Source organism: Cariama cristata, unplaced genomic scaffold, assembly GCF_000690535.1.
Source record: "Cariama cristata isolate BGI_N322 unplaced genomic scaffold, ASM69053v1 scaffold542, whole genome shotgun sequence".
In the NCBI taxonomy this organism is placed as follows: domain Eukaryota; kingdom Metazoa; phylum Chordata; class Aves; order Cariamiformes; family Cariamidae; genus Cariama; species Cariama cristata.
The window spans coordinates 12,034-29,962 of record NW_009601850.1 but is presented as its reverse complement, the minus strand read 5'-3'; the positions used below and the strand labels follow the sequence as shown (position 1 = coordinate 29,962).

At 41.1% G+C, this 17,929-nt stretch overlaps 1 protein-coding gene across 1 annotated transcript in view; it reads right to left on the bottom strand.

The window, feature by feature from the left end:
• LRRC7 (leucine rich repeat containing 7) overlaps positions 1–17,929 on the bottom strand; it is a 41,377-nt gene that overhangs the window by 19,948 nt on the left and 3,500 nt on the right. The window contains exons 4-8 of the mRNA XM_009710597.1: positions 12,997–13,197; positions 6,637–6,759; positions 4,591–4,702; positions 4,185–4,365; positions 1,665–3,327 (exon numbers count right to left, since the gene is read on the bottom strand). Of these exons, the coding sequence (XP_009708899.1) occupies positions 1,665–3,327; positions 4,185–4,365; positions 4,591–4,702; positions 6,637–6,759; positions 12,997–13,197 (2,280 nt within the window). The remainder of the gene's footprint in view (positions 1–1,664; positions 3,328–4,184; positions 4,366–4,590; positions 4,703–6,636; positions 6,760–12,996; positions 13,198–17,929) is intronic.

The window sequence follows — 17,929 nt, the reverse complement described above, 5'->3', positions numbered from 1 at the left end:
TCTTGATGCATGCACTGGGTCACACGGAAGCAAATACATTGCTAGTTATACATAAAATGGATACCATAAAAGACTTCAACGCTGACAGCAGATGAAATATGTTGTTATCTGTAGTTTGAAAATTGTAGTATACAACACGGTACAAGTCTTTATTTTGCAAATATGGCCAAATCTTGGTACGTCTGTGCAACCACGGATGGGCCAGAAAACATGTATCTAGCATAAAAGAGCATCAGAGGCAGAGGAAAAAAAAAAAACCTGTACAAGAAGGCTCTGCACCATCTTTTACGGCCTTTTTCCAGGGGGCCAGCAGCTGCCCACAGGGGACAAGCTTAGGCCGGGCCCAGCACAGCAGGCACCCAGGTCCCGCCCGGCGCGGCATCCCGCTGGCCGCGGGCAGATGGGCAGCCTCTTCTGCTGGAGCAGCTGCTGCTCCGCAGTGCCCAGGCCTTCTCACCAGCAACACCTCCACCAGACAGCCCAGCTTCTGAGAGCTTTCCTTCTCCTATGTTGCAAACGACTAGAAACTAGCTCGCTGGCACCTGCGGGGATTACTGTGAACTCAGTTTAACTAGAGAAAATCACCACTGTCAGCTTTCCATGAGTTCAAGAATTCCTTAAGCAAATATACATGGTAAACTAAGTGTAAAGTTATTTTTTAAACAAACAACATCTGGGAAGTGTTTATTTCCATCAGAAATGTCCCTACTTGGGTTACGCTACCTTGCCTAGGTATTAGGTATTTTCCAATCCGTTTTACACAACACAGGGAAACAGCTGAAGTAAGGAAAAAGCTTCAGCCTTCAAGCCAGTTTTTAAAGTTTACCCATTTGATCCTTAAAAGATATTTTAATATGCATCACATCCGAGCAACTGGAAGGTAATAAATATAGGAACACCAGACTCTTGAGTATCTAGCATAAAATAGGTATATGGACACATTTTGAAACTAACTTATGCATTTCATGACAGTAATTTTTCACAATCACTTCAGATTATGAAGTAAATCCGATTCATGAAGTAGGTCATTAAATAGTCAAGATCATGATTGAAATCATGCACTATAGTACTTGTACTGTTTTGTATAGAAGGCAAATAAGCATAAATTCCTACAGCTAAAAGGAGCAATAATCATATTCCTTGTTAAAAACAGTGGCTGTGTATATCAGTGATATTTTTCAGAGTTAAGAGGCACCTTTAAATCCGCCCCACTAACAGTGATATGAAAGCTAAAATACACTATTTTACTTTTTATCTGTGATGTTTTTCTTTATTTCCTTTTACTGCAAAGATGTATCCAGCATCTTTTAAAGCTCTCAATTCAGTAGTGAAGTGGTGGACTTCAGCAGCACGGTCACAGCTGTTGATAAGGAGAGATTTTGATGGGTTTTACTATTATTTCAGACAGTGCTGCAGCAGTTACTATGTTAGTAACGTGCACCATGGTGCGATACTGGTGCAGAGACTCTTTATCACTCATTTACCCGGGAACCCCTCACTCCGGCTGCTTTTGTGCACCCCCAGACCCCTTTGCGGGCCGGTTCCTCTGACACCAATGCATTTCATTACGGGGAAATCTGGTGGTTACCACTGTACGTGCAAATAGTTTGACATACCGAAACACACAACTAAAGGCATTAATTGCAGAGAAATGCCAAACATACCCTGTCTAACCTTCTAGCTTCTATATGTCTAAGTAGCTGTTGTCTCCAGTCAGCGGGCATTTTAGCACAGCTCTCATTTCCCTTCACAGGGGTAGGCCTTGTCTTTATATCACTGTTATCGGAAGGCTTGTCGCCATAGTTACCCAAGTTATAGTCTGACGGTATCTTTTCCAGCAGAGCTGCCATTGTAGGCCTCGCTGAAACCGGCCTGGTTTGGGACGTGCCGTAACTCTCTGTACTGTAGCTTCTTGCAGACAACGGCCTCCTTTGTGTAAGGTTTTTAACTGGAAAGCTTCCAGTCTGGGCTTTCACTTCTTGGTAGGAAGGGTGCTCGTCTTCGTACCTGCCGTTCCTCTTGAGGAACTGAGACTCAGAGACCGACATGCTGCTCTGGCGCTCCACAGCTCCTCGGTAGGGAGGCCTGCCATACCTGTCGCTCGGGGGCAGCTCATGGGGCTCACTGACTCTCCTGAACATGGACATCTCAGTGGAGCTGGCCAAGGAATCCGCTCTCCTCAAGAAGCCCGGCCGAGACCCCTGACTCACAAAGGGGGCACTGACCGCCTCCTCGTTCACCGACGGCTGGGAGAAGGAGAACATGTGCTCCACGGGGGGGTAGCCGCGGTAGGCCCTCGGGCTGACCAGATCCTGGGGCAGGTTTTTACTCTGCTGGGGAATGTATTCGGGGTTGAGCTGGAAAGGCGGCAGCAGCCTCTTCTCCGCTGTGACCTCCACCGCTCCCTGCGGGTTGAAGCTTTGGTCAAACTGGTAGACTTTCTTCGTGACCGACGACTTCTGCTGCGGCTGCACCTTGACGCTGCCGTAGTCCAGCATGGGGACCGACTGGCTGCGGGACATGCTCAGCATGCCGTGCTCCGGGCCCAGCAGCTTGTCCACCCTCTCGTGGGTTCCTACAGTATCATTACCAGATGCATAGTTTTCTAAGGGTATATTATACACTTTGTATGTACCAATGTCTATCTCGTCAATACTTTGTGACTTCTTAAATTTGTTAGTTTTTAAATCCCTCATCATCGGAGAAAGCCGTTCTGTACTCTTGCTGATCGAAATAACATTTTTGGAAGGATCTGGGCGACAGTGCATATGGGAAAAGACATTTGTGAGACTTCTGTTAGCATTTGAATCGTGATATTCCCACGCTATTCCTGGAGTGAAAGTGCTAGTCATTTCGGGAGACTCTTTGACATGATCTTTCCGCTCAGGCAAAGGGCTGGTGGTGGGGGTGCTTTCCAGTTTGGAAGGAAAAGCTGTCCTGTCTTCAAAAGGACTAGGGGTTCTGGTCCAGTTTTGCCAAGGATTGGGAGGAGGCACTTCAGATTCATGTGTATTTCTGAGCGTCGGCTGCTCCAGCTCCAGGGGAATGCCAACGATCCTGTCTTGTCTAATCAACGGCCTGCGTCCGTGCGCAGATGTGCTTCTAGATTTCGTGCTCAGGAGGGGGTTAGCACTAGGATTCTCCACCGTGCTCTCCTCCGCAACGAACCCTGTGTTATCGTAGTGCGAGCTGTCGTTCCAGCTGTCGGCGAAGGTGTCGCTCAGCGGGCGCCGGTCGGTGCGCTGTGGCAGGTTCCCCGCCGGAGCGGATTCCCGCTGGCTCAGCAATGGCTTTGTTTCAAGGGGCTGTGGAAATGACTGTGCCAGCCTGCAAAAACAAAACAGAATGAAACAAGATAAAATGCCCTCTATTAGAGCACATTAGCAGTCACCAGAAAGACGCAATTATAAAGCAATTTAATATTCTCCCATCTATACTCTGGCTTTGGGATCATACTACGAGATGTGCGTCTTGTGCCGCTGGTTTGGCATGAATAGCTGCAGCAGTTTTTTGCACTGGAGTAGAGATTCTGTAAGTACGTACATAGAGGAACTAAGAAGTCAGTCTAAAGTCCTGGGTGGCTCAATGCCATGTTCACATAAATCCAGCTGAACACATTTTCCTGTTTTGAAAATATTCTTCTGTGAAGGCAATTGAAGATTTTTTTACACTTATGTAATTTTTTTTTTTTTAAAACAAAAAAACCCCAGATTGAGTTAGTGCATGTTCTCACCGAGATTTTATGCATCTCCAGTGAGCAGGCTCCAGCCTCTCTTTAATGGGAACATTAACTGTGTTGGTTTTGGAGGTTGAGGGCAGAGTGAGGCTCAGGACAGCAATAATGAGAGACATGCACTCTGGTGTCTATGCTAAACTACAGCCAGCTGCAGCTCAGGAGCATGCAAAGCAGAATAATTGCAGCTCAATTACTAGGCGCTTTCAACGCATGGTTATAGCATATAGTTGAAAAAACAGCTGTAGAATTACTGACACAGAGTATGAATGGGTGGTCAACTCTGCACAGCCTGGGCTTTGAATAGCTATGTACACTTCTGCAAAACCGGAGCAAGTACGTTGTATTTTTTTAACGGAATACCTTAGCAGATAGCGTATGATCACTTTGACGCATACGACAACATAAGACTAAAGGCAACCAGAAGCTGTGTTAAGAAAGATGATCACACCTGTTCCCCCACAAGGAGTTATTCACTGCTTCTTTAGCCGTTGTCTGCAAGGACCCCATTTTAACATGCGCGTTGGAGGACCCTGAGGAAGCCTGGGAAGGGGAATAGTCTGAGTAAGTGCCTGAGGAAACGCTGTTATTCAGACAATGGATCTTATCTGCTTCAGACTCATCTGTCGATTCTGAAACAAAACACAGCAAACGTTTTCAGGAGGTGGTACTTGAAAACTACACTCCAGAAAAATACATTTTTAAATTGATACTATGGAGATATATATGTACATCTGCACAAATATGCATGTAATATGTTTTAAAATCAGAGTGACGTGTAGAACATCTTAAGTAATGTGTCTATCTGTGTACATTACATATGCTTTCATCTAAGAGGTTGTAAGTCAAGTTAGTACCTTTCTTCTCTTTACCCAGGAGAACAAGTTTGGGTGGGTACAACGGAGTCTCTGGCATGGAAGGACGAAGCTCCCCTATCCTCATCTCACTGGCAGGATGTCCAAAGGCATCCTGAGGAATATAATAATGTAGAGTAAACAGAGGAAACAGAATCCACTTCAAACCATAAGAGACAAACATTTCACAGATTTCTTTTCAAGAATGTGGCAACACAGCAAAACCACACCATACAGGTAGTATCTAATCGTCCTGATTTGTCAGCTGAAAATTCTAATTAGTCCTACATAAACACTTGTAAAAATTATGGTGAGGTGTTCATTCTGAAAACGTGGACAAAACAGATGGAACTTGCAAGATACATCAAGGCCATGTAAACATTTTTGAAGAAGGTCGCAAAAATGCAAGCTGCCAGTAGAAATAAATAAAAATTTAGAATAAACAATTACTTCTTATTTCAGGAGTAAGTATTCCTCATTCATTGATTCATGGCACGAGTCCTTCCATAGATTCAACTCTCCCTATAGCTATATTAATTAAAATGACTTTGTATCTAAAGAGTTTTTTGCTAAATTAAAATGATTAGGCTTTCATAAACTTCTCATGGAGAGTTCAGCAAATCTTGACCCTCAAAGCCTGCCCTGCACAACTGTTTTGCTGTTCTAGCCGGCAAGAGGATATATACTGAAAATAACATGAGTGAAAAAGTGGAAAGACAGTGAGATGTTGTCTTAGAAGAAAGAGATATTTTAAATTAGGACATTTAAATTAGGCTCATAGGATAGCTAGGAGGGAGTGAAGACACAAACAGGGAATCCATGGCACTTCTTATCCCTGGAAGAATGTTCAGAAATGAGAAAGATGCTGACCTGAAGACAAGTGTCTCGGAGAGACGGGGTCGGGGATGACACTTACTGGAGGAGTGATCCTGGTAACCTTGCCTCCAGGAGGGGACTTAAGGAAAGGGAGCCCGAAGAACGAGCAATACAGGAAACCCATTTTGTGAGTGTTGGTGTGTGGGCTCGGGGAAACGTCATGGAAAGGGAACTGGTGGAGACGGGCAAGGCAACACTAGAAAGTCATGCCAATGCCAGTGAAGATTCTTGTGGGGAGGGGTACGAGAAACACGCATCGTCTCAAAGGGAAAAGGCGAGCTGTGATTTCGTAAAGAAGATGGAAGTTGCAGAAGGGGAGTATCTAGTAAAAAAGAGGAAGTTTTGGAGAGATATTAGGAGCAAATCAGTAATTAGTAGTATAAACGAGGAAAGAAATGGCTAGGAGAAATACATTTATGGAGACACTTACACTAATGGAGATGCTATGAGGATCTCTGTACTCTGACATTTTGTTATTAAAGGTACTCCAGTGATTTGACAGAGTGAAGTCAATAAAGGAGAGAGATGTAATATTTACAGAAACAATTTAAAATGGGAGTGCCAAAACCAAAACCACATTACTAGAATGTAAAATGCTACAATATTTTTAAAATTTACTTGCTTTTACTCATAAGGAGAAAACTTTCAGAGGTTTACTCTCCGTTAACTACTTTTTGTAGTAACAGTGGAAACAGAGCTCTGTAGAAGCATTTGCCCTGTGATTTATCCTTGAGGAATATAATCATATTTACACAACAGAGATTTTAATCCTTCTGCATTTGGTGTTCTACTGGAGGTAGTTCCATACCAAAACAGCAAAGAACAAGTATCTTCACAGCCCGTTTAATTAACCCCCTCAGTGCTAACATTTAAGCAAACACAGCTACATACCGATTCTTACGTGGCGTAACATATTCAAGACTTTAAACCACTTTCACATGCAGAGATCCCTTGTTGCGTATGGTATTTCTTACATAACAGTAGTGATGTACATACAGCTTCAAGCTAACAATAGTGCAACAGCATTTTTCCGGTGCAGCACAATCATTTTCTAGTGCGGTGTAACAAACCTATGCAAAACCATTTTTTGAGAAATAAAAACGTGCATAGCATTCGCAGAGCGTGAAATTCTCCACCTTTGAAGCATGGTGCATGTTAAGTTTCTTGTTGTACCTTTGAGCTTTTGGTATGCTCTTCTTTCTCCTTCCTATCTTGGATTTCCAGAGTGGATCTATGAGTGTTGTCTGTATCAGACAGGTGACTCTTTTGGAATTCTTTAATTTCTCTATCTTGAACCTAGAATCCCAATATTGTGCCATGAAACTTCTAAAAGCTTAAAATAAAACTGCCTGCTGTAACATAGAAAGAACCAGCAGTTCCATTTTTGACATAATGATGAACACAGGTTTTTATTTCCGGTACATGACTTTATGAAGTTTTTTTATGTTTAATTTTTTTTTTTTTTCTTTTTAGCCCCTAGGCCAGATACTCCAACAAAAATCAATACACTTTTGAAAGAACTAGTCTGGCATTTGTGAATATGCCATGAAGTGAAATACGTTGTAAAAGACCAAAATCATATTCCATTTAATTCTACCCTGTTTAAGAGGACCTTTCTTTCTTACAAGCCCAAGAACAAAAAGGTCACTAATAGAAAAAAAAGAAGTATTATTAATAGGACCAGTTGCAAGAACAAAGAGAAGAGGTAAATGTAATTGTGCTGTGTCAGAACTTATTCCTCAGGACTAACCAGAGAAAGATAGGTGGAGGACAGAAAAACATGGTCAGCTGTTTCCCAAGAGAAAATACATGGTAAAAACCATTAAAATAACTGGGAAAGAGAAATATCACCAATTATTCATGCTGACAACACAAGAACATTAAATTATAATCTGTAGAGATGGAATTTTTATGATAACCTAACTCTCAGCGTCTGCTTGCAAAGAATATAAAGCCTCCGAGCAGAGCAGACGGGGGCTCTGGGCAGATGCAGCACGTACAAGGCAGAGGAATGCAGGACCATTAATGACGGATCTATTCCAGAGGAACAATTAAATATACATAGAGGGCTGGCAGCACTTCTAAACGGGAGAAGGCTAGGTCAATGTCAAGAATGACAAGCTGGCTACAAAGAAATGGAGAAGCAAAGAAACAAATGGATTGAGGCAAATGTTACTCAGTCCAGATTTTACCAAAACTTTAATGAAAGAATAAAGGAGATCACCAAAAGCGTAGGAACAAGTGCAACCAGATAGCTATCAGAATATCCCTAGATACAAGCAGGACTAACTGAGGCATAGGCTGCTTTCCTGAGAATCACGGTTAGTGGTGCAGTTTTGTAACAAAGCCTCGCTGAGCCACTTCCCCGCGTTACAGCCTCTGCACAGAAAATGGCAGTACTTCCCCCTCTCAGCCCTCCACCTCAGCGGTTTCAAAGTCCTACTAAATAGTCTTCTCCCGACAAAACCACAAACTGAATTCTATCTGAAGCTCAGCATGTGAAAGGCGGTCACAGTTCTGGATATTTTGCTGTCTAAGCTAGCAATTATCATACCGATCTAAATAAAATTCAGTCACCAATCCAGGAATGCAGTGAGAGTCACCCCAAAAGATGGGATTATCCCAGAAGAAAGCAGAGTGGAGGATCTTCCACCGGCTCCTAAATCCTGCCCATATCTGGCTGCAGCGGCAGTTCCAGTAGCCATTAGAACTGACGGTTGTCCCAAACAGGATGTCAACACAAGATATAACTGAAGGAAGGAAAACTTCTGAATGTGGATATCAAATCTGAAGTGGGAGAATGAAGGAAGCCGCAGGCACTTCCTACCAGCAGAAGTGATACAGCAACCAGCACAACATTACAGCACTGATGCATTGAGCTCTCACCTTTTCAGCTCCAACAGGCAATCTCAGACATACGATAGAGCTTTAAGAGTAGACACAAGTACAGGAGGAACAGAGTGGGGCAGAGGTAGTTTTTGGGACTCCACACAGAAAGACATAGATGATCCTGGAAAAAAGCTGTCATCTGCAGGTAGGGCATAATGCTTCTTTCTGCCATGTGTCTCTTTGCCTTGCAGTCTGGTGGACCGGCAAGCAGCTGGAGGAATGCACACATTAACCTTGCCTATTCAGGTGATCAGAAATATGACCGAGGGGATGCATCCAAGAACTGACCAGAACTACCCATCACCAAAGAAACCGAAGTTAGAGATCCCCAGTCTACAAAGATGTATTTTAGAATAAAAATTGCCATTTCCAGTAGTTGAATCTCATATGGCTAAGCCTGTTAGCTGGCATGGTCAGGATTCTGCAAGGATAAACTGCAGATGCTTACCCAACCAGTCGTCAGTCAGGCACAGCAGAGGACAGGGAGACCTTATAACATCATCCTTAGTTGTAAACCATGGAGAGGCGCTTGTCCAGCTCTGTATGTGCTCTTCAGTGTGAGGACAGAAGTCTCAGTGCTGCCCTGAGTTACAACACCCCGACATGTGAATCGCACTCTCTGTGCTCCCCCATCTCTGGAGGAAACAAGCTTCTGTTGCGCTCTCTCTCGATGGAAATGCTCCCAATTGCATACATCTCACCGAGGTTGCTGCCAATAGAGAGAGTCTCAGGCCTTTTGCAAAAAAGCCACTTTGTGGTCCATCAAACATAAACCAGGCCTATGTGTACAAACTCATATACACAGGGCAGAGTGCCATGTCCGGACCTGTAATGCCGCACCTCCTGAGTCCTCATGCAGGTGGGGACGGACAGCCTCAGGGGGTCAAGCGATGTCTTGGACCGATGTTATGGAAGGTAGGCTTTATCTTGGAGGCAGCCCTGAATAATGTCCCTCCTACCCAGACACTTAGATAAGGTCAGGCAGAAGTCAAAGTAACTCAAAATGAACTTTAAAACATTTGACATCCTATCTGAAGAAAGGCCTCTTGTGAGTCGGACCTCCAGATGAGTAAATCATTACCTCCTTTCTCTTTGACAAGAAGGCACCAAGGTCACAACCTCAGTAAAGATCTTCTGCACCATAGAGAAACCAAAAACTCTACAATGAAGATATTTCTGACACCTGGTAAAATATAGGTAATTCTGTTGCAAAGAGCTTATCAAGGTATGGGCTTAAAGCAGATACTAACGGAAGATCTTCAGCATGTATTCCTCTCCCAGTCAGAAGAGACTGTCATTGTGCATCTCATTAGTGGAAAACAGCTCCCACAACAGACACATCAACTGAATCAATTGAAGCCAGGCATCTTGCGGGAAATAAAAGTGTATAAGCCTTCCTGGAAATGCAAGATGATCTTTTAAGACAGTCTCTGAAACTTTAATGAAAAACAAAACAAAAAGAACACACTTCTCCAACCCCATCTATCCAAAAACCAGCCCCCAACCCAAGCCCACACAGTAACAAAGTCAGAAATTAAAAGGATCAAGGTCTTATTTTGACTGAGATGAGATGAAGGTCTCAGAAGATCCAATACAGCTGAGGCAGTATTTTTCTAGCTGTTAGCACTAGTATCTGCATTTGCATTGGATCACTGAAAGAATAACAATCTCTCCTTTTTACACAGTATTAATAAACCTGGTAGGAATAATTGCAGATAATGGAACGCTGTAGGTTGGACTAGAAAACACTTTTTTTTAATCCAAAGCTGAGAGTTATATAGACGTATTTCCAGTTTATTTGTCAATCCATACATATCAAGAATATTAACTATAAAGATCTTAATCGTGGATTTGTGGTATTTCTCATTGTTTCTCATGGAAAGGCTACACAATGCACTAAGTTATCCCAGATGACTTTTTGTCCAAAATGCACATCCTTCAAAAGGACTTAGGACAACAAAGAGGTTTATTTTAATTGATGATTAATTAATTGTTTGCTTATTATAACTGAAGGTGGAGGATGATACAGGGGATTTGAAACGTAGCTTGTTACTCATTTCAGATGCTCCCTTTAATTATTTAGAAAGAGTTTTGTGAAGAGACATGTGTAAATTAATTGCAAGAATACCCAAAAGAGATCATAAAAGAAACCAGCTTAACTGTCCTCTGAGGATGAAAAAGTGGGCATTGCACCTGAAATTAAATTACCTTGTTATTAGAAACTGTCTTCACTCTAAATCTATATCAGAACACACCTGCAATTTCAAACTGTATTTTAACTTGAGGCTTGAGATCATGTCTCCTAATTATCTGAAAAGCAAATGGAGCTTAATTATGTTTTATTTAATGTGTTACAACTGAAATCATGCTAATATTATTCACAAAATCATTCACATTTTTTCTACAGTTTCCCATACCTGTTCTGTATATTCATGCAGGAAGCCAAAGAGAGGAAAATGTATACATCATCCTGCTTTACAGCCATAAAATCTTCCAAGTGTCATTATGAATGACAAGAACACTTTTTTTTCTTTTCTTTAGTTGATGAGATAGTTGTGTTACTAGTCTTGACTAATTACTAGGGAAATTAAAATCTGAAAAAGTTCCACTATCTTCAATATTATAATAACAGAAGATGAAAAATACATCTTCACTGATGTGACGGAAATAGTCATGCACTCACAGCAGTTGCTTGTGGTAGAAAATTAACTAGGAAATTGTAATCACATTATTTAATTGCACTTCAGGAATTACCACTGGGTCTTCAGCAGTTCAACTATTTTTATAGAATGCTTTTTGTGGTGCACATTCACAGAAAAACTAGATATTACTGTTTTTCTGTTGCAAATGTCAATGCATTTTTATCAAAGAATGAAACATAAGAATGAAATTTGCCTTAATATTTTTCCGTATTAGAACACAGTATGTGGTCACACAAGCATTTTGGAGTAACTGTAGTATTTTATGGCATTGTTGCCATTTACTCTTTCCTTATACCTCCGTAATGGAGGCTTCACTGGGCTCTGCATACTCACAGGACCCTCTGTTGTGGCTCAGTTAACTGGGATGTTAGCATTTTAGTTTAACAACTTAACATTTAGTTTAACAGCAACTAAACCAGTACAGCCACCTATTTCTGGAGCCTGCGTCACCAGACACAGCCACAAGACCAAACACCTAATGTCTTTGTCAGACAACATTGAATCAAATTCCAGAGAGATCATATGTGTCTGTTCACAGTGGGGATAATTAAAACCCACAGAAAGCTTTTATGAATATTCAAGTTCAAAAGCTAGATGACACAAAATAAATGGTATGTATTCAGCAACAACAGCAGAAGATGTCAATACTCATGCCACAAGATGCAAGTTGGTTCAAAGGCCAGATTTACGCAGTTAAGAAAGAATTTAATAGGTAAAAAGGAATAATGGGGGAATTTAAGATTTCAGATTTAGATAAAAACATGAATGATTTAACTTAAATATTTTACTTTGAAGTAGTAATTGAAACTGTGCCTAAATTTGATTAAAGTCTTCTGAAGCCATCTTAAATAGAAAAGTTTTAGGTTTTTTTAAGAAATGAAAATGTTTAACTGCAAATAAAACACACAGTATTGACAGAGCAGCTACAGTGACTGCTGAATAAGTAAGAAAAGCCAATCTGTTGTTAAGAATATAGAACATGACTAGCCAGAGATAGGGACATTTCAAGGACAATGAATTTATCATAATGGTTAAATAACAAAGGAGTGAGAAGATAATGTGATCTTTTTTTCCCTTCGTTTATTTCTTTTCAACATGAATACTTGATTAAGATTTTCAAGAACGCTGGTATTCTTGTAGACCTGCCCAAGCTTATACGCTACCAGTACATGCTGCCAGGGTAAGAGATTCCCTTATTTATAAATTGTGCCTGCACAAAGTGAGTTGTTAGTGTGAGTGTTAATGAGTAGATGCCCTCTGAGATCAAGCTTCAGCTATTTGTAACAGCTTTGCACAAGACTGCAATATTTAGGAATTTACCTTGCAGTGACTGTATTCATGTTAGAAGAGACGACTTTGTTACTGTGCATACTGATCTACTTCTGGCACACATCTTAAGGGCTGGATTCTGCAACTCATTCTAAGTCGCTGTTCAGGGGCTGCCTGCTCTAAAGCTCCCTGCAGCATCCCACTCATGATGACTTCATTAACTTTTGACAAGGTTAATTGTCTATCTGCTACATGTAATGTGAATAGAAGAAGCAGAACCTAATGTCATAGTAGGGTCAGAGAGAACAAACTGATTTGTCATTAACATACTGGACGCAGAAAAACACTTACTTAAGTCTGAGATGTAAATCGTGATCAGGTCCGTTCTCCTGCTAATATGCAAGTCTCTCATATCATTAAAATTTAGGAGAGTGCTTGTATGTATCAATATCAAAATTCAGATCTAGGTAGATTTAAAACCAAAAATTCAGTCTGATAAACTCAGTAGTATTGGGAAAAACAGCAACTCAATATAAAACTAAGTTAACTTTATGGAATGAAACTAGAAACTATTAGGTATGAAGTTCACAGCAGAAGCAGAATATCACTTGATGGAGTTATGTTAAAACCCCATCTCGAACTCTTGAGAGGAACAACGATCCTTTTACATTACCTCCACTGAAATCTCCTTTGGTGCCATGGGCCACTTGTGCTCATACTTTTCTTTCACAGTTTGTTCACTGTTCGCAGTTGGTGTTGAGTTCTCAGGCCGTACTCCATGGCTTGTTTTGCCCACCAGATTTTGAACTGATTTTACCATATTCTTTAAATCCTCCGGGTATGGAGTGGGATAACGTTTTAGATTTATTTCAACCTGAACATTCATAAAAAGAATTAAAGCACAAATACAAAATGAAAACAGCATGCAAACTAAAATCATGGTTACAATACTATGGCTAAGTGCAAATTTCTCAAATTTTTAATTAAACTATTTCAGGTAATGTGTTACTTATAGCTATCTTAATGGATTTTTGGACTGAAATTTGCTCTCAGTTACGCTATGTCAACCTATAACGGAATCTTAGTGACATAAAATAATGGATGGGAATGGTTCCCTATAAGCCTATCTTTTACCCTCTGAGAGTATTGTATTTTAATTCTACACTTTGCTTGAGAGTACTGACATATTAAATCACACTTTTTCAAAACAATACTGATGTAAATGCAGAATTAATTTAGCTATGTTCAGTGTACTGAATTAATCTGAATTCTCTATGGCAGCTGAGAACAGAATTTGATCTATTTGCTCTTTGAGACGTATAATGTGCGTACATACACTCAAGTGTATCTTCCTCTTTTCTTATGCAAAACATACAGGAAAACAGACTCAAACCAGTACAGAAAAGTCACCCTAAGTCACGATGAGTAATACTCTAACTGACTGACAGACCTGCAGATTTTCTAGAAAACTCCACATTTTAGGTTTATATTTTTTGTCACTCAGAAGTAGAGAAATACTGTGTTTCCCAAGTCCAAAGTAATCCTAACTTGAAAACAATTCTACAAAACCTCAGGGTTGAGTGAAATGGGAAGAGTGGCTGAGAAGGCTCATGGATGACATCACCCCCCATCATCTGGCAAGACATTACACTTTCAGCAAATTGTTCTGAGGAGACGGTGCAGCAAATAACCACGTCAGGAATGATCCAAGCAGAAAAGATGACATACATGATGTTGACCTCTCCTTATACCTGCCGCACTGTGTTGGAGATGTGTTTTGTCTGCTGAACGTCACACCGCCTCACGAGAAGAGATGCTGAGGAAACTGAAGCGTGCATCCGAACAAAGCACGACCTCGGCAGGGCTGCTCGGGTGGTGCGGAGAGTGTGGGCAGCTTGTAGGTCTGTCCCTTCAGCCCAGCCTGCGGCAGATGCGTCCCGCTCAGCACAGGGCCCTCTCCTCCACAGAGCACCTCCTGCCCTCCCCGCTCCGCCCTTCACGCTGCAGACCTGCCCGATCTCCACCGCCTTTGTCCGAGCTGGGAAAGACGGTTGTGGCTTAAGCCCCAAACTGGGGATTCCCAGGGCGAAGCAGAAAGCAGGTCCTGCCGGGCGGCAAGCCCGCTGCCGAGGGCACGGAACAGCCACCTCACGCAGTCGGCTGGAATGCAGAAGGTGCTGGCTGAGCCTGCTGCTCTCTTTGGGCCTGAATTTGGGGTGGAAAGGCAATAAAATCCTTGGATTATGCAGTAAATGGAGTAAATTTATGGGAGTAAAATTACAGCTCCCAGCGCAAGCTGTGTGTGTCAGGCTAACTGTTCCCGATTCTGAGGCTGTGAAATTTGAAATTACTCCACATTTACCATGTGATAAGCATTTGGAAGCATTTACCACAAAGAAGCTTTTACCTCTTTGTGTTCATCAGGTAAGCAAAGGGAGGTTACTTTTAATAGCTCACTATTATAGCTGTTGGATTTTAAAGTCCTAATGAGTAGGCAAAATGTAATTCTGGATTTGAATGAATATGGTCTGTTGATAGGAATATTTCAGAAGCAAAAGCATGATCGATTTGGAAAATAAAACTATATGAAATACTAGCATACAACTCTGAACCACAATAGAATAAACATTACGGATAATAGATTCTGACATGACTTCAACATAAAACATTAAAATGTATGACTATGATGTCATATGTTAATAAAGAATTTCAACAGAAAAAATAAATTAAGTCTGTAAAGCATTACTAAAGCTCTGGTTGATTTACGGTTGAAAGAAATCGTATTTATAGGTGGCCTAATTAGGCAATTGCTTTTTCACAAAATTCAGACCATGATTTAAGTGTAAGGTCTACAGACAAACACAGCTAAAAGTCAACTCATAGAGCAAATCCTCAAAGAGTACTAGCCCAGGGAAAATTAACTGAAAGACTTTTATGAGGTAGACAAGTCATAGACAGGGATTTCAGCAAGAGTTTCATATCACTGTGAGTATTAATATTAAACAGTAAAAAATACTGGCAGCTGTGGTAGGTGATATCCACCAGAATGCAGATATTTTCATCACTGATTTAGACTTATTATTACGGAGGAAATCTGTACTCCCTGTCGATAAACTTCTTGTATGTTTAATGCTACATCAAAAGTAGCATGATCCTGAAAAGAGAATTTTTGAAGTTCAAAATTCTTCATGGAATAAGTTATTGAAAAATTTCAATGACCAAATCTATTTTAACACACAGTTGGCTGAGAGTTCAGTTTTAACTATGAAAGATACAGAGTGAAAACTAAACTATGTTTTTATAAAACGCTACCAATGTTTGGTGGTTACTGCCTCTTGATAATTTAAGTTAACCTCCAAATTCATTCCATAAAGGTCTGGTGAAACTGCTAAAAACATCATGGTAAAACCTGCCTAAGACCTACTGCAACACACGGATGGAGTGACACACACTAAGTTCTCAAAAGGTTCCAGCAATCAGCTTCTAGTTCATGTGCATGCACCTAAACACAGGCTGGTGAACAGTTCAGTCAGGTAACTCTTTACAACACTTTTATGGTCATTGACATACAGAGGTGAATTGGCATTACTGGGAAAGAGCACGGACAGACCGGAAGGATGCAAATAAGCATTTCTATCTTATTAATAGTAATTGAATTTGAGCTTATTTTTTCACGGCTTGGGCAAAAAAGCTGTTTTCCATGATAGGGAAAAAATCCCCACACACACCTTCAGTGGGAAATCTTTTCCTTTCACAGCCTGGCAAGATTTCCCAGGTTTGAACAGTGTTATTTCTCTACTTTAAGTTTTTACAAACGACAGGTACGTATGGGTATCTGGTGTACACACAGTGAGATACGAGAGAGGAGAGATGCTCTCTTCAAGGTACACAGCCAGGAGGAAATATCTGATCAGCATCTAGCTCCCTGCTTAGCTTTTCACTTAATAATTCTTCTTTATATAAGCAATAACTATAGCATCAGCTCCAAAATTTATTGCTTTGGTCTGATGAGAAGACGTTGGGATCACTGTGGAGGAGAGGAACATTGGATTGTATACGGGAATAGAGGAATCTCATGCAGAAACAGAGTCATGCACCACAACATCAGTTTATACCCACTCTCTATGAGTGAGAATGAGAGGAACGAGAGGGAGAACAGGTAAGAACGAACTTCAGGAAATATATTTTAGCGTTGGACTCTTTCACAACTAAGGAGCCGTGATACAAAGGATAAAGACTGGCTTGACCTTTGGATGGCCAAGCCGAAACGTTTCGGAGAAGTGCAGCCCTGTGGGACATGGACCACCCACAGGGTACAAACCAGTCCTTGCGTGGGCAGCACGACTGGCCGCAGGCTGCCCCCCTCGTGTCCTCCTGCCCCTGGGCTGAGCCTGCAGCTGAGCAAGGCACCCGGCTGGGAACGCAAACTCTGCTCCACAGAGCACGGCTCTGGCAGCAGCAAACAGCCCAGGGAAGCAGCACCGCACCCAGAGCATCCGTCGCATCCTGAACAGCTCCGGTACGGAGCGCCGAGGCCTGGGACCCCACCGCGCAGAGACATCTGCTCGCAGCAGGGGCACAGGCCAGATATTTTTGTTAAGTGCTGTTTCTAGGAAACCTGAGAATGTGGTACTGTGTCTGGGCTGTGTTTGCCTCCCCGTTTTACACACAGCAGATGGCAGCATTTGAGCTGAAGTACAGGAACAGCAGTCAGGGGAGGAAGGATTTATTTGTTTTCTACAATAGTTTACTCAAAGGAAACATTTGTTTCAGTCATTCACAGTGTTCTGAAATATGTTAAAAACAAAATGGCTAAGGAATTCATCTATTACATTTCAATATTTAAAATAATACTCGCAAATAACATATAATATGATTAAATTCTATGATCTTAGAAATTGATGACCTATTTCTCTGCTAATATTTCAATTGTTTTGCACATTTGGACAGCCATATTACCCACAGTTAAAATTCTGATAAGAAGTGGTGGAACAATATAAAACTCTCCCAGATGCTCTGTTTTCCATATATGACCCACAAACCTGCAATTCATCTGGGGTAAAATTTCAGTTTAACCTATTTATCGTGAGGCAAATGTTGCTTTTTCACTTAATTTTCTGTTTTACTAAAGCAGCAGAGCCCATTATCTCTGGTTACGAGAGTCAGATGAAAACTCATAATTGGGAAAAATACTCAAAAGAAAAATCCAAAATTTCCAAGATCTAAATGGAATGTGAAATAGTCATTAATAATAGCATTGTTAATTTTAAAAGTAAAATGTGTTTTAGTTCTCCTCATATGATTTTTGTCTCTGGCAACACATTTTATGTTGGGTATCCTACCACAGTTAAAAATTTGCCGTGTTTAAGTGTTTGATCAAGTTATATTATTCAAGAAATAGACATTTTCATGCCACGTAAATGTAGATAGTCCTGAAAATATCCTTCTAACAATGAACTGATTAAGGGCTCAATTGAAAACTCTGGAATTATATTAATTTCAGATCATTGGGGGAGGACATTCATGTTTTGATCTTCATTTTTGTTAGGTTACAAAATTGATGAGAGATACTCTCTCCATTGCACATTCCTGTGTAACTCCATGAA